Source organism: Dipodomys merriami, unplaced genomic scaffold (assembly GCF_024711535.1).
Source record: "Dipodomys merriami isolate MVZ:Mamm:240054 unplaced genomic scaffold, mDipMer1.0.p SCAF_10, whole genome shotgun sequence".
NCBI classification, from domain to species: Eukaryota; Metazoa; Chordata; class Mammalia; order Rodentia; family Heteromyidae; genus Dipodomys; species Dipodomys merriami.
Window position 1 is genome coordinate 25843654 of NW_027202271.1, and position 23974 is coordinate 25867627.

General features: G+C 40.8%; 1 protein-coding gene across 3 annotated transcripts in view; it reads left to right on the plus strand.

The window, feature by feature from the left end:
• Srgap1 (SLIT-ROBO Rho GTPase activating protein 1) overlaps window positions 1–23974 on the plus strand; it is a 239096-nt gene that overhangs the window by 109346 nt on the left and 105776 nt on the right. For all 3 annotated transcript variants that reach the window (XM_069987909.1, XM_069987912.1, XM_069987919.1), the window contains exons 2-3: window positions 1224–1419; window positions 7419–7581. In XM_069987909.1, coding sequence (XP_069844010.1) covers window positions 1224–1419; window positions 7419–7581 — 359 coding nt within the window. The remainder of the gene's footprint in view (window positions 1–1223; window positions 1420–7418; window positions 7582–23974) is intronic.

A 23974-nucleotide genomic window follows, 5' to 3' on the forward strand; every position in this document is an offset into this window, starting at 1 on the left:
GTGTGTTTTGTGACCTACTTATTGTTCAGGGTGTTCTTACAGATTCTCCCAGTCTGGGCACGTTTCTTCTCTTCTTTCCATTCCCTCCTTTGCACTGATTACAGTGTATTAGTATTAGCAGATCCAGGTTTGTTGGCCCCAGGGAGCTACGTCTGGCCAAGCATTTTATCTCCAAGCCTGAGACCCAGAATAATGCAGAATGAGAGTAAAATAATTTTTCAACAAAATGAAAATGAACCTTGAGTGTGGGGGGGAAAATCCAGATCGATAATGTTCTAAAAGAATTAATAGGAAGGGCTTTAATAGACTGTCCAAGAATCTAAGGAACACACAATCCTGGTAGGAAAATAAGTCTTCATGATTTTTCTAGACATTGAAGTTGTTTAAACACAATTCTTCTCAGAACGCCTCCATTCTTAACTTAAAATCCCAGCAGAAGCAAATAAAAAACACTTTAAAAGAAATCCCATGGACTTTTTTGTGTATCCCTTTGCTGAAATTTGAGATTCGTACACTTGGCCATATTGATTTCCTACTTGGAGCTAACACAGCTTCAACACAATCACATAGAGAAAAGTAGTTGATAGCCTAAGATGACTGATTTGTTCTTTGTTCGTGCTGCAAGATGTGCTAAAAATTACTTCATCTCAATAGACTTCCTGGAATTCCTGAATGAGAAATACCCTCACCCTTGATTATTTTTTTCTTTATGAAACAAAAATAGCTCTTCATTTTTCAAAGAGTTTGGCAGTCATGCTGATTAGAGTACTGTATTAGACTAACACTTATTTTGAATGACTAAAAACCAGATGCTGTTCATGATAGTTCAAAGCCTATGCTAATGTATCCACTCTGGTGTTCAACACACTTCAGTTAAGAGTACTAAGAGGATCCTTCAATCCAAAGGTAGGGAATCCAGTAGGAAATGCTTCCTTGTCTCTGCCCAGCACCCTCTAGAAACAGCATTTCCTGTAACATAACCTTAGCCAAGGAGAGATCAATGTTCTCTTAGCCAGCATATAGGCCAGCCCAAAATGTTGGACACATAGAAGAGGAGTAGGAAGTATTTGTTTAGTCAGATGGACAGCTGGACACACAGCGCTCTCATGAAGGTCAAACAAGAGTGAAATATGTATTGGGGTTCATTCCTTGTGACTCGGACATAGCCACACATCTGGATGATGGTCATGAACTCATCACCTGTGTTCTCATTTTTTCCTTAGAAATTCGAGCTCAACTGGTAGAGCAGCAAAAATGCCTTGAACAACAGACGGAAATGAGAGTTCAGCTCCTCCAGGACCTGCAAGATTTCTTCCGGAAAAAAGCCGAAATTGAGACTGAATATTCTCGAAACCTGGAGAAGTTGGCAGAGAGATTCATGGCCAAAACCAGAAGCACTAAGGATCACCAGCAGTACAAGTAAGAGAAATGTCACTCAGCCTCACCTGTCCAAAGTGATAGCCAGCATTTTTACTAATGTCTGAGAAGCTCCTGGGTGGGAACTTTATGCGGTATATCCCCATAAAGAAACATACTTCTCTTCCAAACTTACAGTATACGGGCATCAATTTATCATATTTTAAACTAATGATATTCTCTTGAGATTTTTCTGTTTTTAGTACAAGAATGTTTATATAGAAGTTCATCTATGAAGTATTTATTCTGTTAAATCCTTGATTTATTCTTTGTAATACTTGCACCTATTAGCAGAATAGAAGCATTGTGTTATAATTAGCAATTAGATTCAGAAAATTTCCTGACCATCTCCTTCACTCAGCATTTGACCACCCTGCCATTAATGAGCTGGGTCACACAGATCCGAACACATGCACAGTCCTATATCAAAGTCAGATAATAGGAAGAAACTTTATTCTATCTCCACTGAATAAGATCCAGCACCCCCATTGAGGGAAATTGCCTTGACACTGGGAAAGATGAGATAAACAAGTTTTCTATTATGATGTTCTTGTTTTTGGACATTCATCCCAAATCTTTAAACAAAAGCAAGTCAGTAGCTAGTAGCTAGTGAATCTCATTTTCCAAAACACACATGTTTCATCATAATAGTCATTTACAGAAATTTTGGCATGCCACATTTTGCTTTGTGCTTTTTGCTAAATCAGTAAATGACTAATCTTATTTCTAATGTATTAAAATTGTCAAAGGATTCTTTCTACATGCTGATAACGGTGGGAATCAGAACAATGTGTACGAAGTCAAGGCCAAGTGAACAGGCCTTATGCTGTGAAGAACATAATTAGGTAGAATCGAGGGCTGCTGAGTTATGAATGGCTTATTTGAATATAGAAAGATGCTATTTTTAGGCACAGTATTCCCCTAAACTTTGAAGCTATGTTTTTTACAAATGAGAAATTTATGGACTCAATAGACATGACCACATGTCACATTTGCTAAACTAGCACTCTACCACTTAAGCCATGCCTCCAGTCCTGCTTTTTGCTGATTGACTTGGAACCTTGATCTTTCTGAGTAGCTAGAATTATGGATGTGAGCCATTGGCTCCTGGTCTTAAACTTTAATATTAATTTTACTTCATTTCTTTAAGAATTACATACAGATTACTCTGTTCATGAAATTTTGTTTTAAAATTCAAGTCCTGCAAATGAGAGAGAAGTAGGCAGTCAATCCATTCGTGTACACAAATGTTCTATCAGGGATGAGCACAGGATGCCAGCCAGGGACAGACATGGCTGAAGACCATTCTACAGTACTGATGGGGAAGGAAATGAAAGAAATGATACCTAGGCAGAGACCTGAGAGATTATTAGCCAGGGAAGAGAGCTGAAGAAAATGCTCTGGGCTAGGAAAGCTTCGTGGGTCAGGAGAGAAGAAGAAAAGGGATATAGAGTCAGACCTGCAGAACAGGAAGTAGTCTGTGGGCTAAGCAGTGAGGCTGAGAGCTGTGGGGCTCCTGGTGTGAATTAGAGCAGATCATGGGTACTGTAACCCATCTTCCTGGGGAAGTTCTACCATTGCCCTGCAGACAGGACGTTTTATACAGAAGGATAACCTGCCTGCACATGATTTTAAGATGGTGACAAAGACCAGAGGTAGCATTGTGTACAGCTAAAGGAAGGGGGACAGGAAGGGGCTCTCACCATGATGGTGACCTACCCAGTCTGGAGCCAGAGTGGACAAACCTATCTGGGAGATACTTTAAAAGCAGCACACAGGCCCTGGTGGCTCACTCCTGTAATCCTACTCAGGAGGCTGAGATCTGAGGATAAAAGCAGCACAGACTTTCATTTCTGGAAATATAGGAGACAAAAGACTATGAAAAACAGCTGGGCATCTAGCTCCTAGAAGTGTTGGTTCAAATATAATAGACATCGCTGTCAATGTGCAATTAGACTCAGGAAAGTCAGGGTAATTTCCAAGGGGAAGTGAAGCCCTACATGGCAGCATTACCCACACTATGGACCCCACCTACATGGGCCCAGAAGGAGAAGTCAATGCAAAGTAAAGATGGGAATAGAGGGCTTCCCCACCACCCAGCCTTCTGTGTCTCCAGGAGAGTCCTACCCCTGTGAGTTGGTAAAACAGAAAATCATCTGGCAGATACTGAGAGCACTGACCTTTCCCCGCCACTCACTTCCCCTCCCATGACCTTGGAGCCTACATGAAAAATAGGGAGCTTTTCAAAAGCAAATGCAGAACTTTTCTGGAAAAAAAGAATTCATTTTTCTCTTTTCTTCCCTTTCTTCTTCTTCTTTGGATGACTTTAACCCCTATTTTGAGACCAGTGTAGACATAAATCTCAATGAGATTCTTCCAGGATGACCAAATGTAAAAGGTACTTTCTGAGGCTGAGGAAAGCAAGAAGATCCAGGAGCAAGTATTCCATTCACACTTACGCACATTCTGCTCTGTGTGTGTGTGTGTGTGTGTGTGTGTGTGTGTGTGTGTGTGTGTGTGTGTGTGTGTGTGTGTTGCGTGTGTGTGTATGCATGTGCATGCATGTGTCCATATGTGTAACAGTATTGGGGTTGAATTCAGGGCCTTGTGCTCTTGCTTGGCTTTTTCACTCAAGGCTAGTGCTCTACTAGTTGAGCCAGACCTCTATTTCTGGCTTTTTGGTAGTTAATTGGAGATAAAAGTCTCATGGACTTTATTGCTTGGGCTGGCTTCAAACCATGATCCTCAGATCTCAGCCTCTGCTATAGTAACTCACTTTTGAAAAGCAATTGCAAATGAGAAGACAGTCCATTCACCTGGCAGTGTCTGAGTCTGCCTTAGTACTTGGCTGTGAACTACAAGAAGGAATGGACCATGGTCTTAGATTTGACCTCTTAGTCATCAGGTGCCATTTTTGCGTTTGTTTCTCCAGATTTGTGTAATGATTTTCTTCAAAAGATAAGGAGCTTGAAGTGGTCTCAGACTAGGGTAAGCATGTTTTCAAGTGTAGGAATAATAGTAAGTATATGGGAAGGATAAACCATACTTGGGAAAATCTCTAGGACTGGCTTTATTTAATAGCCAGACAGCCCTCGTTTTGAATAATGGCTCTAATGTGTAGCTCTGGGCAGGTTACAGATCTTCCTGAGCTTTGGCTCCTTCATGTTAAATAAGGTCTTATGACTAAATGACATGACTAATGTGACAGAATCCTTGATGTGACCCACAGCTTGCTTGGAACAGGCACACAGAATTCCTTCTTCCTTTGCCAGACACATGTTGTGTCTTTAGCACAGTAATGGTCCCAGGCAATGAGGGTGGCCTCCAGGCTCTGCTCTTCTTCAGTTTGCAATGCTTATTCTGCCCAAGAGTCCTTGGCCTAAAGTTGCCACTGTGTGATAGAATTAGCAAGCCTTGAGCCTGGCACTGATGCCTCATGACTGTAATTCTAGCTTCCCAGGAGGCTGAGATTAAGCTGGAGCAAAAGAAAAAATTAAAAATGGGAGTAAGCCTTGAATCAGCCTCCTTAGACACAAGAACCCACTGTGACTAGTTTCTGTTTTGACCTTGTTGTCTTAGCCACTGACAGAAAGGACACTGAGGGCCTCTGCTACAAGTAGTTGTATTAAGGGTTAAGTAGAATTAATGTCAAGTCTTTAGAGCAGTCCCTGGTCAAAAATAGCCAGTGTTACCTAGCACTTACTCAGCATTGCCTGACACATTATTATAAGCATTGAAAATGTATATATGAACTCAAAGCATTCCTTATAATAATCTTACATGATGCATACTATTATTTTACTCATTGTACAGAGTATCCAGGGTATTGAGAGCTTAGAATCACTTTTCTAAGACCACATTCCTAGTAAGTGGTAGATCAGCGTGCACCATCTTGACCAGAGGACTACTTCTCACTCAGCAAGCACTGGCTGCTCTTTTTGCTTTGTTGTTAGAATTTATTATGATTACTGCTACTCCTAGTAACAAAGCAGTAATGTATATGTTCATTGAGTCAATGAAATCACATTTATTTAATGCTTATAATGGAACGGGCACTGGGGATACAAAGAAGTGTGAAATATTCTCAGGGAATTTATGAACTACTTCATGATAAAAAGATACACATAAATGTGGCTATAAAGAAGCTGGCCTCAGGGTTGCTTACCTGAGGGGTTAGTAGATAGAGAATGTCAATAGAAAGGCTCCGGTTACCAGCCATAAAACCACTGCTTCTTAATTATGGTTTTAAGAAACAGAAGGGTCATATGTACCTAGCTGTTGAGCTATTGTGGTCCTCTGCTAAGAGTATCATAGACATAGTCTAGTTAAGACAAATAGGGGAAAACATAGAGCTTATGTTTCTTTGGGTCTGGCTTGGTTTGCTTAATATAATTTTTTCCAAGTCTTGCCATTTCCTTAGGAATGGGGCAGTGTCATTCTTTCTGATGGAAGCATAGAATTCCATTGTATAAATAAACCACATTTTCTTGATCCATTTATCTATCTGGGTTGGTTCTATATCTTAGCTATGGTAAATAATGCTGCAATGAACATCAAAATGAACTCCAAGAAATGGAAACAATAGGTTTTTATAATGTACCATTCACAGTTATTTCTTTTTTTCTTTTTTCTTTTCCTTTAGTTTATGCCCTGTTGTCACTGTTTTTTTATTTCTGCACCCTTTGTCTTATATGTAAGTTCATAGGCTTTGTGGAAGGGAGGGGGAATCACAGAAATGGTAGGACAGCGATACTCACAAGACACTATGTTGGAAATGAACTTTACAACTTTGCAGAGAGGGTCTGGGGGGGTGTAGGAAGTGGGAGAAAATGAGGGAGGGGGAGACACTGTTGAAAAAGAAATGTACTCATTACCTTACATAACTGTAAACCTTCTGTACGTCACCTTTACAATAGGTAAAGGAGGCAGTCTGTACTGTGGGAAGAGTGGAGGGCTGCTCTTGAGGGTCCAAGACAGGCTCTCACCAGGTGGTCCAGATTAAGCTTACACTTCTGATTGCAGTCTAACTCCCATCCAGGCTACTGTGAAATATTAAATCTAGACTCTGAGAGGTTTAATGACAGAAAACCCTGACTTAATAATTTTTTCTCAATATTCAGGGTCATAAATGGTCATGAATGACAGAATAACACATGTAATAAACATGGTGCTTATGTCCCTTCATTAGAAAGCTCCCGACAATTTTTGCCATTTTTCTGTTCCTTTTTAACGTAAAAGAAAAAAAAAATAGTGCCCTTGATTTTTTTAAACAGTGACATTTTAATTGTTCACTGTTTTAGAATTTTTCTACAAGATTTTTTTTTTAACTGTCTTGTTCTGGGGCTCATAGTCATGTTGAAGGTTAATAGCTAGAATCAAAGCAGGAACAGTTCGAAATCTGAAAATAGTCTAATGGGTTTGAACAGGGCATGTGACAGGTCAGAGCCAGTAAAGTTCTTTGGTCATGAGACTCATGACCAGAAACACATTTTGGAAGCTGGAGGTTCTATGATAGGGGATTCCTAAATAAACCTCGAATTTGTGATCTATGCAAAGCAGAAGTAGCCAGATTTCTTTCCCAGGGGCAGGCTGAGCATTCACAGCAGACTTTGTGCTGTGATAAACCACAGTCTGCCTACAGGACAGTCGTCTATAGATTCTTCTGTAAACATCACTTGCTTCCGCGATGGTGTGTGTGGGAGTTGTGAAGCTGAGGGCTGCCTAGTGCTGTAGATGGTAGAGTCCTGAGCTCCTTGTTAGGAATGAGAGTTTTCACAGATGGTCTTGGTCTGAGTTTTCCTCGCAAGCTTGGCAAGATTCTGGCTCTATGCTATAAACAGGCGGGAAGGCCAAACTGTGGGCTGTCAAAAGACCTAGTCTACATAATACATGCTTGGAGAGAAAGGGAAAGCACCCATCCCACAGGTGCTTTGAGTGGTGTGGCTCCGTTGGTTGGGACAGCTTTGACATTGCCGGTAACCCTGTCCTTCTTCACCTCTCAGGAAAGACCAGAACCTGCTGTCACCTGTGAACTGCTGGTATCTGTTGCTGAACCAAGTGAGGAGAGAAAGCAAAGACCATGCCACACTGAGTGACATCTATCTGAACAACGTCATTATGCGCTTTATGCAGATAAGTGAGGATTCCACCAGGATGTTTAAAAAGGTACCCTCTGAAATCCTGCCATCCTTCTGGAGAGATCACTTCCTCATCACTGTTTGGCCTGTAACCAGTGTCTAAATATAAAGGAGAAAAAAAACTAAGGGAGCCAATATTTTAAAGACCACAGAGTAAAAAGTTAAACCAACCGAGGGCTAATGGCTCACACCTGTAATCCTAGCTATTCAGGAGGTTAAGATCTGGGAGCAGCCAAAGCCAAGAGAATCTTATCTCTAAGTAACCAAAATTAGCAAAAAGCTGAAAGTGGAGGTGTAGCAGACCACCAGCTTTGAAAGAAAAAGCCAAGAAAGTGAGAGAGTGCCCCACTACTGGCACACACACACACACACACACACACACACACACACACACACACACACACGTACGTTTTAAACATGGGTAAATGAGCATATATATATATATATGTATATATATATATATTGCACATATATATTGCAGATACAGCATGAAGATAGCATATATGTGCTACATATACTTCTCTCTGGTCAGTCAGGTGCTGCACTTGGGGCTTGAGCAATGTGTATCTGCAGATTGCATACCTATCCTTAGCAATGGATGGTCACAGGAAAAGTCAGGGAAGAGAAGAGCCTGAGATTTTAACCTTTGGGCTCACAGATGGGCAGACTTGTGAAGGACAAGGCTGCCCACGTGGGCTGCTCAGAGGAACATGTTACCACAAGTTTTTCTCTCTCCTGCCAGAGCAGCAAGATGTGAACAATATTCCACAGAGCCCAGAAAATCCAGTGCAGACACACCACACACCACAGAGCTTCTTCTTTCCCAGGCCTAATACACACACACACACACACACACACACACACACACACACACACACACACACACGTGCACACACACACACACACACGCATACCCACAAGCACTGGGCTATAAAGGCTTTTTGTCATCATTCCTAGCCTTACCAACTCTTAGCAATTTTTTGTTGTTGTTGTTTGGACATCTTTTTGCTGAGAACAATAACAAAATCAGACCATTTCCTGTGCAGAGAAGGCAGCTCCTTGCCCTGTAAGACTGGCCTTCCTCCCAATTCTTAGGCCCATGAGATATAATAACTTTGTTTTCTGTTGATAATTTTTAGCGCTTCCATTTATACCTGTTCCCTTCCTTTGAAAGAAAAAGCCAAGTAAGTAGTTATTAGTTTCAAAGAGGAGAGGGTAGAGAGCCACTGTGCAGATTAATGATATATTTATGTTTCAAAGAGTCCCCGTAAAACAAAGACACAGTGTTAAGCAGGCCAGCTGGAAAACTTCGCAGCCATGGTTTCGTGTATCCACATTAGATATGATTTCTGACCTGAAGAAAGAATTTAGCCAATGCTTAAGTCATCTTGTACTCCATACAGCGACCAAAACCAAAAAAAATAGTGCTTCAAACAAATGAGAATTTTTTATAGGAACTAAGGAGTATATTAATGAAGAAGAGAATCAGCAGAGAAATATTGTAGATAGAAGAACTTTACAAAGAATTTAAGCTGTGAAAGCAAACCAGTTTTCTTGTTTGGTTAAGGCAGCGTCAGTGAGCATCTCCTGAGAGCAAGAAGGTGATGAGGTGTGTTTGTCAGAAAGGCTAGACATGAAGAAGAACTGGTGCTAAATGATACATCTCAGCCCTGGGGGTCTTGGCCACTGTTCAGCCACGGTCTGGAGGGGACCAGCACCTCAAGAGAGTTCATGTTTTTATCCATTTCCTAAAACATCTGGACTGGCAAAGCAGAGTTTAAAGACATGTCTCTGCCTGCAAGGAGCTCATTATAATAATTAAGGATCACCAGACTCAAGAGATACTAAGGCTGCTGTGGGAGCCTGGAGGCTGGCACCTTACTGTTACCAGGGGAGCCTGAAGTACTCACAAGAGGGAACACTGGAAGTGAGTTTTTTTGTGGGGGGAGCAGGAGGCTTTCAGGCAACAATGAATGACAGGAGCTCCTCTGGGAAACTCAAAAGCTGTGTACAAGGAAAAGGAAAGTTCGATGTCACCAGACTAGGGTTGCGATAGGATCTGAGGTTAGAAAAGATAGTTAGATTGTTCAGTCGAATCATTGCTCTGATGAAAGGATTTCTGTTTGTTTGGTTCCTTGGTTGGGTTTTATTTTTTGGCAGTACTGGGGTTTGAACTCCAGTCCTGAAACCTGCTAGACAAACACTCTTTCACGTGAGCCACTCCCCTAGATTTTTTCCCCCCCTTTTTTCTTTGGCTACTTTTCAGACAGGGTTTTGTGCTTTTTTTCTTGGGCCAGCCTCAGCCAGAAATCCTCCTATCTGTATCTACCAGGAAGCTAGAATTGCAGGTATGCACTAGTATTCCTACCTTATTCTTTTGAGATAAGGTCTCACTAAGTGTATTTGTCCCAGGCTGGCCACACATCAAGGTCCTTCCTATCCCTACCTTACAAGGAACTTGGGATTACAGGCACAAGCCATTGCATCAGCCCAGGATTTTTTATGTTGTTAAAGTCCACTGAGGACTGGACTCTCAGTCCACTGAGAGTTAAACAGGTTTGGACTTGAATCGCTGCTCTTCTGTTTCTTTGTTTTGTGACCTTGGGAGATAGTTCTAGAGGTACAAGAGAACGTCCTCTATCCTACTGGGGAGGAAAGGAGCTAAGATTAGAAAAATGAAGAGAGAAAAAATAAAATCGAAAAACGAAGAGAGGAAGCAGGGACAAGGCAGTCATAATAATATTCAATGCATAGCCCATGAAATTAAGAAAACGGAGGGAGGGGTGGGGTTAGAAGGGATGGGGAGAAGGAGGAAAAGGTGAGATCCATCTAGAAGCATTGTGCTTATAAATTGATTTGTTGAATGGTAGCTTCTTTTTGTAACTGCTTATATTAAATATAATAATCAAATAATGAAAATATGATAATGATCAAAAGATTAGATGGAGAAAGAAACTTAACCTGTGGGAGCTAAGGAGCCTGGGAGAAGCTTTGTTGTTTTTAGGCATCCACGCAGGGAGGCCTGGCCTTTCTTGTGGAGTCTTTGGGTTTGGACTGCTCTTGACAAAGGAGATAAGTAATCATGAGCGAGGAAGCTCCTGGGTGGGGTTGAGCCACCCTGACTTCAGCACTCAGCAGCCAGCATCCCAGGGAGTTACAAGAATGAGTTCCTGGCTGTTTGAGAGGATCTGGGAATATATAACACATAGAGATAGGCAGACAGACAGACAGACAGACAAACAGACACGCCTGCTTGTTTGCCAGCTAGTGTTCTGTTCTTCAGATTTTCTGAGACTGAATGTATGTCCAGTGTACTCGTGATTACTTTGGTATTAGTGGGGAATAATCTGTGCCTCCTGGAAAGCCTTTTCTTTCTTCAGGCACAGTTAATACAACCTCTGCCTAAACAAAATACCTGGACATTATGCTTCAATCCTGTAATCCTTGCTATCCATGAAGCATAAGTAAAAGGATTGCAGAACTTGGCCAACAAAGGCAAAATCCAAAGACTATATCTGAAAAATAATCTAAAGCAAAAAGAGCTAGACAGTGCTTTCCTAGCAAGCCCAGTGAACTGAGTTCTCATTCTAGTATTCCCAATTTTAAAAAACAAAGGAAAAGATAATTGTAGGAAAACCTAATTCCAGTAGTAGAAAACAACCTCCTCTTCCTCCTCCACCTCCTCCTCCTCTTCCTCTTTCTCCTCCTCTTCTTCACTTCCTCCTCCTCCTCCTTCTTCTTCTTTCCTTTTTCTTCTTCTTCTTCTCCTCTTCCCCTCCTCCTCCTCCTCCTCCTCCTTCTTCTTCTTTCTCCTTCTCTTCTTCCTCTTCCTCTCCTAGCATCTCTTTTTTTTCTTCCCTTCATCCTTTCTTTCTTTCTTTTTTTCTCTTATGAGGTTTGAATTCAGGGCCTTGTGTTTATTCAGCTTGTGGCACTCTACCATTTGAGTCATGCCTCCAGATCAGCTTTTATTCTGGTTAATTGAGTCCAAGAACTTCTCTGTCCACATTGTCTTAGAACCTCAATTCTCCTCAGCCAAGCAGCTAGGATGAGCCTCAGTACCCAGCTAATTTAGTCCATAGATCTGCAGATATTCTGTAATATAACATTGTGATTTAATTTCACAGTAAACAAATGTGTCCTCACTCTAAGGAGGACATATGGCACTACTTGGTGACAAACATTCAGATCATGTTTTATGTATTTATCATTTCTTATTAAGTTCCAAATCTTCTTTATAAGCTGCCTATGAGAGGCTCTCTGAAAATATCATTGCTTGTAGCTAGATTGAAATTTTTGTCCTCCCATTTCAACAATTCATGAATAAGAAGTAGGTAAGCTGGATACACACACACACACACACACACACACACACACACACACACACACACACACACACACATTTTCCATAAACAGTTTTTCCTATGCTGGATTGCGTCATTGATACAACAAAATGAGTTACCTTTCTACTAAGCCCCCCTCCCCCCCATCCCCCTCCCCGAGCCTTTAAGATGGCTAGTGCTAGCATGGACAGGAGAGGGCTTTTCTTATCCTCTCTTGAGTGCTGCTTTCCCATCTTAGGAGAAAAACATTATCTAGGGACTCCTCATAGGTAAAGGATTGTTTCCATTTCCAGCCTCACATTTCTCCAACAAACAGCAAGTGTGCCGATGGCCTCCAGGCCTTTCCTCCATCCCTGCCTCCTGGAGTCAGGAGGTTTTGCTGTGTCTCCCCAACTCTCATGTTGAAAGAAGGGGCTGTGTCAGGTTCAGGGCTGCAGCAAGTAAATATGCAGAGCCTGTGCCACACAGAAAGCTATAATTGATGTCAGCAGTCACAGCTGCAGGGCAGCTGCGGCCAGGGCACCTACCCACAAGCTTGTACCTATTTTGGGGAATGGTAATAGAAGTATGTGGAGCAGAGGGAGCATCAAAAAATGGTGGCATTTGAATATGTTAAATCATCCTAGTGCTTAAAATGGTGTGTCATGCAATGATTCTCAAATTATTAATCTGCTTCTGTCTTTCTCTGTTCTGCATAAATAGGTATACAAGCACAATTTAGTCTGTTTCTCACTGAGTATAATTACACGTGTACTACACCCCTTGCTGATTTCAGCTGTGCATCCTGCACAGCCTCACCTTGTCCAGTAAGGGGCCCTTAAAGTCCGCATTTGTGGGATGAGGAAGAAATGCTGGGGCACAGGAAGCTTTCTTCCCTTGGCCACAATTTTCAGAGAGTTCGTCATTAATGTGGACTCTGTGGGTGACTTTTGGTGACACTTGGAGATGCCACGGAAAGGCCATAGGGTCAGAAATTTTCTCAGAAATAGGACACAATGGGTCTTGGTCCTATTTATGTCTCATGAAAATCCTGAGGAAATGGATTCCTGTGAGGAGAGAAAGAGCAAAATCTGCCAATCATCCATATTATCAACAGTGTCTCAAAACAGCTGAGACTGGCCTGAGGCCATTTTGGCATAAATGCATAGATTATTAGATTCAGACACACACATAGGAATGAAATTAATCAACTCTGGGAATCACTGATGGTGAGGTCTAATCTGAAATGAAGGAAAGATCACTAGGAAGAAATTCACAGCCTTTTTTTTTTTGTTGTTGTATTTTTATCAAAGGAAGCGTGGTATATTTAAATATTTCAATATGAAAAAAAGAGATTTCATCAAGGTAAAAAGCTATGCTTTCAAATAGGCGATTTCAAAACAAATTACTATTCAACTAAATGTTAGGGAAAAGTTACTAAAAGATATTAGTCCACTGCAGATCTGTAAAGGTCTGAATAAAATATCCTTAAATTTTAAAAAATATTGGAAACTACCAGCTTGTATATGCATAGAATCTATTTCTTTCTGAAGGTATTACATATATATTATATATATTCATTGTAGAAATTTAGAAAATACTAAAATTATAAAGAGATAGTGATTCTCCATATTAGCACTATCTAGTGTTAATATTTTCGATTTGTCCCTTTCAATATTTAAATGATACACATCCATGTACAATATATGACCGTACAGACATCTATAGTTTACAAATTTGATCTAGCATAACTTGAAAACTCTCCCTTTTCCTAGCATTTCTCAGTCTAGCAATAACCTTTTAGAGGAGGATACATCTAATCTGTGCAGTACTGCACTAGCTGCATGGCTCCATATGTGTTCCTATGGTTGGCATTGAAATCTTTCATATATCTATGGCATTTTTCTTATGCTACATCCTTTGAAGAATTGTTGGGTCACAGGGTGGCTTTGATGGCATTTCGTATCTTGGATGAAAGTCTTGACTTTTGCCTTCCTGGAGTACTAATGGATGATAACTATGACAAGCGATCTATTCCCTGAAAAATAAATGACCATTGTATTCAAAGAGAGTTACCAGACATGATGCAGTATGCTTATGTAACACTTGTAAATAATATACCAAGAGGAACTTTTTCAAAGCATTTTAGTTCAGTGTAGCAGAAGAATTAAATGGAATTCTGGTGGCCTCAGGGACAGCTTAATTATTGATAGAGCCTGGATAAATAAGTAAGAAGACCTTCAGCTAACACTACATGCTGCATTGCTCATGTACCTTATGGCTAGCTTGTTTTTCTAGAATCAAGATCAAACTGTTTCTTTGTTCATGAAACTTATTTTTACATCATTTTTATTAATGAGTATTCATTGCAAAAGTGAGTGTAAAAATTTAGTTGTCACATTTCCGTATATAACATGCTGAATTTTGGTCATATTCATTCGTTCTATTTCTCTTTTTTATTCCCCTCCTAAACTAGCATTTCTTATGCAGTTTCCTAGAGTGTAGCATAGGAAAAGTTACTAAAAGATACTAGGCACACACACATATGCCACATACAAGTACTGGGGCTTGAATATAAAGCCTTACACTTTCACTTGGATTTTTCACTCAAGGCTGGTGCTCTACCACTTGAGCCACACTTGTACCTCAGGCTTTTTGCTAGTTCATCGGAGATATGAATCTCATGGACTTTTCTGCCTGTGTTGGCTTCAAACTATGATCCACATATCTCAGCCTCATGAGCAGATGGTATATTATAGGTGTTATTGGCAACTGGCTAGGATTTGTTTTATTATATTGCATGTGAAGATAGCATTCTGTGGGAAGTACTCTCTGAGTGGTCACAGTTGGTGCTGCTGTTCTTAGATTTATGTGGTTGCCTTTATTGCTTGGTAACAACAGTGCATATGTGATTGGCATGGCTATAATTTAACAGGTGAATTATTACTATACAGGAACCTTTACTATCTGTTCAGAAGCTTTATCAGAGTCTTCTGAGGAGGATACTAGGAGATAATATATGTCTCCTTGACAGGAACCTTTACTATCTGTTCAGAAGCTTTATCAGAGTCTTCTGAGGAGGATACTAGGAGATAATATATGTCTCCTTGAAAACTCTTAACAGTAGTAAACCAACTGGTATTAGGTAAGTTGAATATTTTGCCATAAATGTTAGTAGTTGAACTTGAAATTAAAGTGAGAATGATTGTCATAAGACACCTGAAGACTTTGGAGGAGCTACAAAACATGATGGAGATACCCATTTAAAATAATTTAGGCTACTTTTACTTTCTTCTGTTTGCTTACTCATAACTCCTGATATTTGTAGATGGAGGTATATACTAGGATGCCTTGTTAAAAATATATATTATAAACAAAAGACTTAAAGAAAAAAGCTTGGTCTGGAAGACTAGGGATTGAGGCAAATATAAAAGCCCTCAAGACACCATCTCTGAAATAACCAGCAAAAAAGCAGGACTAGAGATGTGACTCAAGGGGTACAGCACCAGCCTAGCAAGCACAAAGCCCTAAGTTCAAATCATTACACCACCAAAAAAAGAAAAAGAAAAAAGAGAAACACCCTAGTTTGTTCTTAACATTCTTAAGCAACATGCAATGTAAGATTCCAGTAGCCCAAGTCCCACCTCTCAAAACTCTAAATTGGTGTTGGGATAGTTCACATTCATTTTACATCCATCGAGATACTTGCCATAAACACAATAATAATTCAGTCATCTTTCAGTGTGCCTAGATGGTAGAGGTGGATTGAAAGAGGCTAGAGCCAGACCTACTGATGGTGAAGCTGTCAGAAAGAGCCCAGCTGAGAGGTGAGAAGCTTCTCCCTGGATGTGGTATAGAGCGAGCAAAGTGGACATTTGAACTGTATGTTGCACAGATATGATTTGTAGGCTGTGGGGAGTGTAGGGGGGTAGAAGAGCAGAGGAGACATAGAGGAATCAATAGAGGGAAAGGATACATATGGGAAGAGGAGGGTAGGAACATGGAGAGTGTGATGAGAATGTGGTGTTGGAAATGTTGGTCAGTTTATCTTGGATGTACCTGGGACAAACAGGGTAAAGAGGGCCCTTAAATAGACAGAGAACTCCAGGAGATCCATCAAACTGGGAGAGCTTGGAATTTGCAATATATGGCAGATAACAGAATGCTTAGAAGGACATGAAGTAAACCAAGGAGAACATGAAGGGTAAGAAAGGAAGATCATGGCGGAAAGATTCTCTGCAAAGCCCAGAATTCAAGGATATGAAGGGGAGGAAAAAGCATCCTGTAAATTATAGTAACTGAGAAGGGTCAATCACAGAAGTGGAATGAAACCCAGGAGGATGCTGGATCTGGGGAGCTGAGCAGGAAGGAAATGGGGAGGATGCTAAGGAGGCCACAGAATCCTAGTCCACTGAATCTAACCATAGGATATCATTGATAGCTTTGAAAAGAGGAGTCTGTGTGGAATAATAGGGATGGAGTGAAGAACGCAAGTTCACAAGAACAAGCAAGTTCACAACAGAAAATGTGGATGATCTTTTCTAGAAATTTACATGGGGAAGAGGAAGAGAAAGGTATTTGAAGAACTCAGTGTCAAGAGAAGGATTGTATGGATTGTTTGTTTGATTTAGAAGTAAGGACAAATCTAGTTTAAAACGATGGATGAGAAAGCTTCATTTAAGACAGGGGGTGGGGGAGCTCAGGCCTGGGAATGTGGCTTAGTGGTAGAGTGCTTGTCTAGCATGTATGAAGCCCTAGGTTCAATTCCTCAGTACTACATAAACAGAAAAGGCCAGAAGTGGCATTGTGGCTCAAGTGATAGAGTGCTAACCTTGAGCAAAAGCAGCTCAGGGACAGTGCCCAGGCCCAGAGTTCAAAAGAAAGAAAGCTCAAAGCCAGGCCCTGGTAGTTCATGCCTGTAATCCTAGCTACTCGGGAGGCTGAGATCTGAGGATCACGGTTCAAAGCCAGCCAGTGCAGAAAAGTCCATGAGACTCTGATCTATAATTAGCCACTAAAAAAGCAATGCGTGAAGCTGTGGCTTAGCTGGCAGAGCAAAAAAGCAGGGGCAAGCGTGAGGCCCTGAGTTCAAGCTCCATTGCTGGCACAGAAATCAAACAAAAAAAGGGAAACTCAGCATGCTCTGAGAGGGACACATAATTGATTGATCAGGATTCAGAGGGCTGGCTGAGCATTTAGCTTTTGGCTATAGTCTTTTAGAAGAGAAGGGCATTGGTGTGGCTGCAGCCAGGTTAGTAGGTATGTAGCTGGATGATGTAGAATTTTTTTATGTGGTTTCTTTGCATCTTGGAAGCAATGTTATTCGATGAGCAAGAGTAGAGTGGGAGCATGAGAATTTCAAAGTAGAGAAGGTTCCAAATATCCCCCTGAAGAAGACAGAATTAAAAATAAAGAACTGTATTATAAGAAAAATATCCCACTGGAAAAAATATCACAGTCTGGAAATAGAAAGAGGATGAGTTTTATAAATATATCTTAGTATAGTACTTTCAAGCTTGAGTGAGTTCTATAAACATCCCATAAACACATCCTTTTTCCTACAAAGAAACACACATTAGCCCTTAAGTGTAATGGCAAAAGTCAGCAGAGCAAAGCCTACAAAAGCAATGAAGGACAGCCACAACCCTAACATTTTCTGGACAACGAAGTCATTCTTTTTTTTTTTTTTTAAAGCAATTGAAGACAAATCTTAAGTATGTACCACTATTATTTCTTCTTCTTCTCGGCAATACTCTGGTTTGAATTCAAGGCTTTACACTTGCTAGGCAGATAGATACTCTTCCGCTTGTATTATACTCCCTAGCCCTTCTTGCTTTAGTATTTTTCAGCTAGGGTCTTGCATTTTTGCTTACAGTGCAGCCTCAGACCATGCTTTTCCTACCTATGCCTCCATGTAGCTGGAATACACACATGATCCACCACAGTCAATTTATTGGTTGGATTGAGGTCTTGCTAACTTTTTTTTCCAGAGCTAGCCTCAATCCTCCTCCTCTTTGCTTCTGAGTCGCTAGGATTATAAGTGTAAGTCACCACATCCAGCCCTATAGTACATTTTTTAAAAATGTACACTTGATTGTGGTAGATTGTGTACTGAATTGTCCCAAGTGATTCCCCTTCCCTTCATTCCCCTCCTCCTAGTTGCACTTGGCCACACTAACTGAGCTAGTCATATGTCTTGCAATGTAAAGCAAGGAAGTCCCAGATTTTTTTGGTCTGAAACTAGGTCTCAAAACTCACTATCTGACATTTTCACTCATTGGCTAGCATTCTACCAACTGAGCTACACCTCTACCTTCAAGAAGCAGATTCTTGAAAAGTGTATTTTTCATATTAGGGCTTGCAAACATATTAGAACCATGCAAACAAGTTGTAGCTAGCTTACTAGATAAGGAGAAAGACCCCATGAAAAACAACTGCGTCTCATAAGTGACAACCGCCTAAGTATTTTATGAGCTTCCTACATCACTTGACTCTCAGCTGACCCTAGCTGACCACCAGTGCAAGAAAACACATAGCCATGCCAACCCAGAAGAAAAGAATCACCCCTACTCACCTGAAGAATCAGGCACAAAGTAAGAGGCTATTTTATACCATTAAGTCTTATATACTTTATTAGACAGCAAAAGCTAAATGATACACACATAATAAGACCTGAACTCCCAAAATAGAAAGACTAAATCAAGAGATAAACACAGCTTCTCTGGAAATAGAGTCCCTGGTGTCTTTTCACATTAAATTGTATCAAGAGAAGCTTATATAATAATACCTGTAGCAGCAATTTTCTGAAAATGAATAGTAGCAAGCAAATTAGGGAAGAAGACCAGATTTTAAAATCTAGCCAGGTCAGCGACAAGTTTCTCCATCCATATTCTCTGGCCTCGATGTAAGGCAGCTAGGAGCCTAGTAGACATCAGATGGGAATTCAGGGAAGAATGGAAAAATCAGAGGCAAGAGTAACAGAACGAATATCCTGTTTCTTCCTTTGCTTTCTCCTACCCAATTCCTCATGTTCCAGTCTTGGACATCCCTCAGCAGTAGAAATGACAGCAGTGGGTGCTGAAAATCATCTAAAATTTGGAAATAGAGGATTCTTTTCTGTCCAGTCAGAAGAGCTGTTGTCAAACCAGTCAGGGCAAATACCAGTTGTTTCTGTCTCTTGGAAGTAAGTGATCAAATAGACTAGAATAACAAAACTTCCATTTGTTAGGCAGAGATGTGAATAAGGGAGCTCAAGAAACCAAAAAGTACTGAAGAGATTTCAGAGAGGATGAAGATTGAGAAAGCAACCCCCATTGAGATTTTTATGAGCTCCTGGGCCCCTAAATAAGTTACATCTTAACCTGCAAACCTACCAGACTTTGTTGATCTCGACTAAAGGATGGGACCATTTATTGCCTGGGCTCCAGGCTGCGCAGTAGATATTGCTTATACAGGAAAGGCCTCCTTGACCCAGCAAATGGTGTTATACTCAGAATTGACATTGAAACTACAATTCACAGAAGTCTGGTCAGAAATTGTATCTTAAATACAATCAGATTGTTTGCCTGCTAAAAGAAAAATACCAAACTTCATATGACCAAAATACAGTCCAAAATTAGTTCTTCACTTGAGGAGAAATCAATCAACAAACAGTAATTCTGGGATGATATGGATGTTTGAGTTATCTAACAAATATGTTCAAGCAATCATGATTTTTAAAAATGTTCTAATAAGTAATAGCAACACTTTATTTTAATTTTTTATTGAGCAACCCTCTTGAAATGAATGGAATTATACAAAGTCTCAGCAAAGTCAGACATATAAACAAGGATTAGTGGGAATTTTGAGCTGAAAAATATAATAGCTAATTTGTTTCTTAAACTCAGTAGATAGGCCCAATAGTGGAATGAAGCTAACAGAGAAGAAAATTGAAATTGGAGTTTTAGGTCCCAGGCACAAACTCCTGGGCTTCCAAATATCAGGTACAACCACTTAAGCCTAAATGCCACACTGGATGGCAGAGAGAGGAGATTCATTATATGGCACCAGCAGCCTCAGGAAGACTACGCTTCAGTTTATCTTTAGCCATGGTGGGAATATAGACATGAGTTTTAGTTTTAAATAGACAAAGAGCTTGGATTGGGGGAAAGTAGGTGTAATTATTGAACAGTCCTGGTCACAACTATATTCCTGTGGTCAGAGGTAGCAGCAGGTGGCAGCCATCCCATTATTCTCAAAATTGGTCAGGTACACTCTGGTTGACCACTGTTTCAATCCTGTGCTCTGAGGTTCTGTGGTTCCAGGATGCAGGTGACTCACTCATACCTATAATCCTAGCTATTCATGAGACTGGGATCTGAGAATCTTTGTTTAGAGCCAGCTCAGGCAGAAAAGCCCTCAAGACTCTTATCTGCAGTTAACCAGCAAAAAGCTGGAAGTGGAAATGTGTTTTAAATGCTAAGAGTAACAGTTCTCAACCGAAAAAGTCAAATGAGGGCTGGGAAGTTGGCTCGGTGGTAGAGTGCTTGCCTTGCATGCATGAGGCCCTGGGTTCGATTCCTCAGCACAACATAAGCAGAAAAAAAAAAGATGGAAATGGCACTGTGGCTCAAGTGGTAGAGCGCTAGCCTTGAGCTGAAGAGCTGAGGGACAGCGCCCAGGCCCAGAGTTCAGGCCCCATGACTGGACCCAAAAAAATAAGAAAAAGAAAAAAATCAAATAACATCAGGAAGCCACGTGTTCAAACCCCAGGGCAGGCACCAAATAAATCAGTAAACTAGGATGAGGCCTTAAAGGTCTAACATTTATGTTGTAAGTGTCTTCTGAAGGATAGAAAAAAGAGTGTTATACAGAAAATCTAATTGAAAAGTAATTACAAGAAAACTTATCAAATGTAGCAAATCGCATAAGCCAGGTCCTAAATCCAAGCCCAAGGATGGGGGGTGGGGGGGGAGCCAAGACAGAGACAGTTTCCTATTTGTTTTTGTTTTTGTTTTTCTGGTTGTGAGGCTTGAACTCAGAGCCTGAGTGCTGTCCCTGAGCCTCTTGGTGCTCAGTGCTAGCGCTCTACCACTTGAGCCACAGCACCATTTCCAGGTTTTGAGTGGTTAATTGGCTCACAGACTTTTCCTGTCTGGGCTGGCTTTGAACCACAATCCTCAGATTTCAGCATCCTAAGTAGCTAGGAATACAGACATGAGCCACCAGCACCTGACCCAATTCAGTTTATTTCTGAATCAAGGGTTTATCAACTTAATAAACCTGGAATAAGTTTAAAAATTACCTAATCTCTAACTTCCCATAATAATAAAAAGTATTCTTCAGCACTTGGTTTATGCAGATTTCCTTGTTTACAAGCAGCCCTTAAGAAAGTTGATTTTTGGGGCTGGGAAGGTGGCTCAGTGGTGGAGCGCTTGCCTTGCATGCCTGAGGCCCTGGGTTCAATTCCTCAGCACCACATAAGCAAAAAGAAAAAAGCCGGAAGCGGCTCTGTAGCTCAAGTGGTAGAGCGCTAGCCTTGAGCTGAAGAGCTGAGGGACAGCGCCCAGGCCCAGAGTTCAGGCCCCACGACCAGACCCCCCCCCCAAAAAAAAAAGTTGATTTTTAACAAATCATAGACATACTAAATCCTTATTCATCCTTCTTATCCAAGAAAAGCTAGGCACCTAGCTCCTGTAATTGTTGTTACTCCGGATGCTAAGATCTGAGGATCAAGATAGGGAGCCAGCCCAAGCAGACAGAAAGAGAGAGAGTGGATTCATAAATCCAATTAACCAACAAAAATGCCAGAAAGTGGAGGTTTGGCTCAAGTGGTAGAGCAAGAGCCTTGAATGGGGTGGGGGAGTGGGGGTGGGGAGGAACAACTAAGAAGCCTTGAGTTCAAGCCCCAGTACTGACACCAAAAAAGAAAAGAAAAGAAAAAAAAAAAAAGAAAAAAGGAAGTTGCTGCCTTTAGAAAGAAACTGATAAGGAGAGAACATTCCAGCCATATGCCGAGGTGCCGGTAGCTGAGATCAACACATTCTAAAGCAACCTAAGAACAGTATTCTGGTTACAGGCCAACATTTCTTAGCAGTTGAAGACTTTGTTTAAGTCTACAGGATAGGATTCTCAAAGATCTCCAGCAGCTGCAAGAAATACCACCTACAGCAAATATAGTCTGCACATATAGCAAATATTTGAATCAGGAAACACTTGTGATACCTTGGATTAGAGCGACTCAAAAATAGGACAGATACTGATATGGCTGCCAGATTTATTTTAGTTACCTTTTAAATCTCAATCAAAGAGAAAGCAGCAAATTCCTCATTATTAGAACAGTTAAATAGAGGTGAGAAATTTGGGACTGGAGGTAAACCTCAGTAGTAGAGTGCTGGCCAAGTATGCATGAAGCCCTAGTTTCAATCCTCAGCACTACAAAGTGAAATAAAAAAAATTTAAATTTCTTTGATAGTATAGCCTAGAAGTCTACAAAAAGAAAACATTGTGTTATAGTGTATATGAACTCTTTAGATTGAGAAAAACAGTCATATTCAATAATTAATAGTAGATGGTGATCTGGATGCTGGTGGCTCATACCTATAATCCTAGCTACTCAGGTGACTGAAATCTGAGGATTAAGGTTTGGAGCCAGCCCTGTCAGGAAAGTCAGTGAGACTCTTATCTCCAGTTAGCTATCAAAAGCCAGAAGTGAGGTGTGTTTCAAGTGGTAGAGTGCTAGCCTTGACTGAAAAACTCAAGTGAGAGTGTGAACTCCTGAGTTCAAGCTCTAGTACACTCTCTCTCACACGCGTGCACACACACACACACACACACACACACGTGTGTGCGCACGCGCGCGCTCTCTCTCTTTCTCTCTCTCTCACAAGCGCGCGCGCGCGCACACACACACACACACAGAGTACTTTTTTAAGTGTTGGTAGTTTTAATGAGCACATTGAATTATAATTAGTTCCTGGCTTAAATATGTCCATAAACTTTTTATCTCTTGAAACTTTAACAATGGGGATTATAGAACCCACTAAAAAGAAATCAACTTTTATTATTCAACGAGGTCTAATGGTTCTGCTGAGCTGTAGTGACAAAGCCCTTGGTAACTTCTTCCCCCATAGGATTAAAGTGTTTTTGTTGTTGTTTTTTGTCATTTTGCTGTTGTTGCTGTTGTTTGGCGGGCATTCTTCCTTAGTTTTGTTTTTTTTCCCCCTTAAGGCTAGCACTTTACCACTTTGAGCCAAAGTGCCACTTCCAGTTTTCTGGTGATTAATTGGTGGCAAGAGTCTTTCCTGCTCAGGCTGGCTTCAAACTTCACTACTCAGATCTCAACTTCCTGAATAGCTAGGATTATAGGAGTAAGCCACCAGTGCCTGTGAGGGTTTCAGTTCTGACTACTTTCAGAAACAAACCTTGTTCCCCCAACTTTCTTGTTTTAGTTTTCCCCCATTTTCTAGTGATGTGGAGTTTGTCTACCCTTTTGTCCTCCCCTTGGGATACAGTAAATTGTGAGGCTAATACCATGCGTGGCTATTTCGTTTTGATTTTAGCAAGAATGAAACCATCTTTCTTGATGAAAAGCTAAGAAACATACAGAAGCTCTGCAGAAACCCTGCTTTGCCCCATTAAATCCAACCCAACTTTGACCATTAGACATTTTGGAAGAAACGGTTGCCTCTGTCTTGAGTTTATGTGAACTAAAGTAATGTATTCGAAAGCCACATGAACATGAGCTTTAGAAACGGAAAAGCTCACCCACTATGAAAGTATGGCCTGACCTCTTTCACCAGGCTTTAGATCCCAACCTGACTGAGTGGAAGATGTTAAACTCATTTGAAACATTCATTAAATATTGAACCTGCTTTTCCTCTTTCTCACTCACTCCCACTCTGACTCAGCATAGAGTCAGAACTCCTTCCTTGGTCATCTCAATAGATTTACTTTAAAGCTACTCGGTGTGAGGCCAGAGGCCTTTTAGACAGTCATTAAATCCAACTGTGTTGCTCCTTGATGGATTGCTGTGTGTACCCATGTATGCTTGTATTTATTATGCTCTTTGTTCCTTTGTTTCTTCTCTTTTCTGGGATGTTCCCAGGCCTGAGCCTGCAG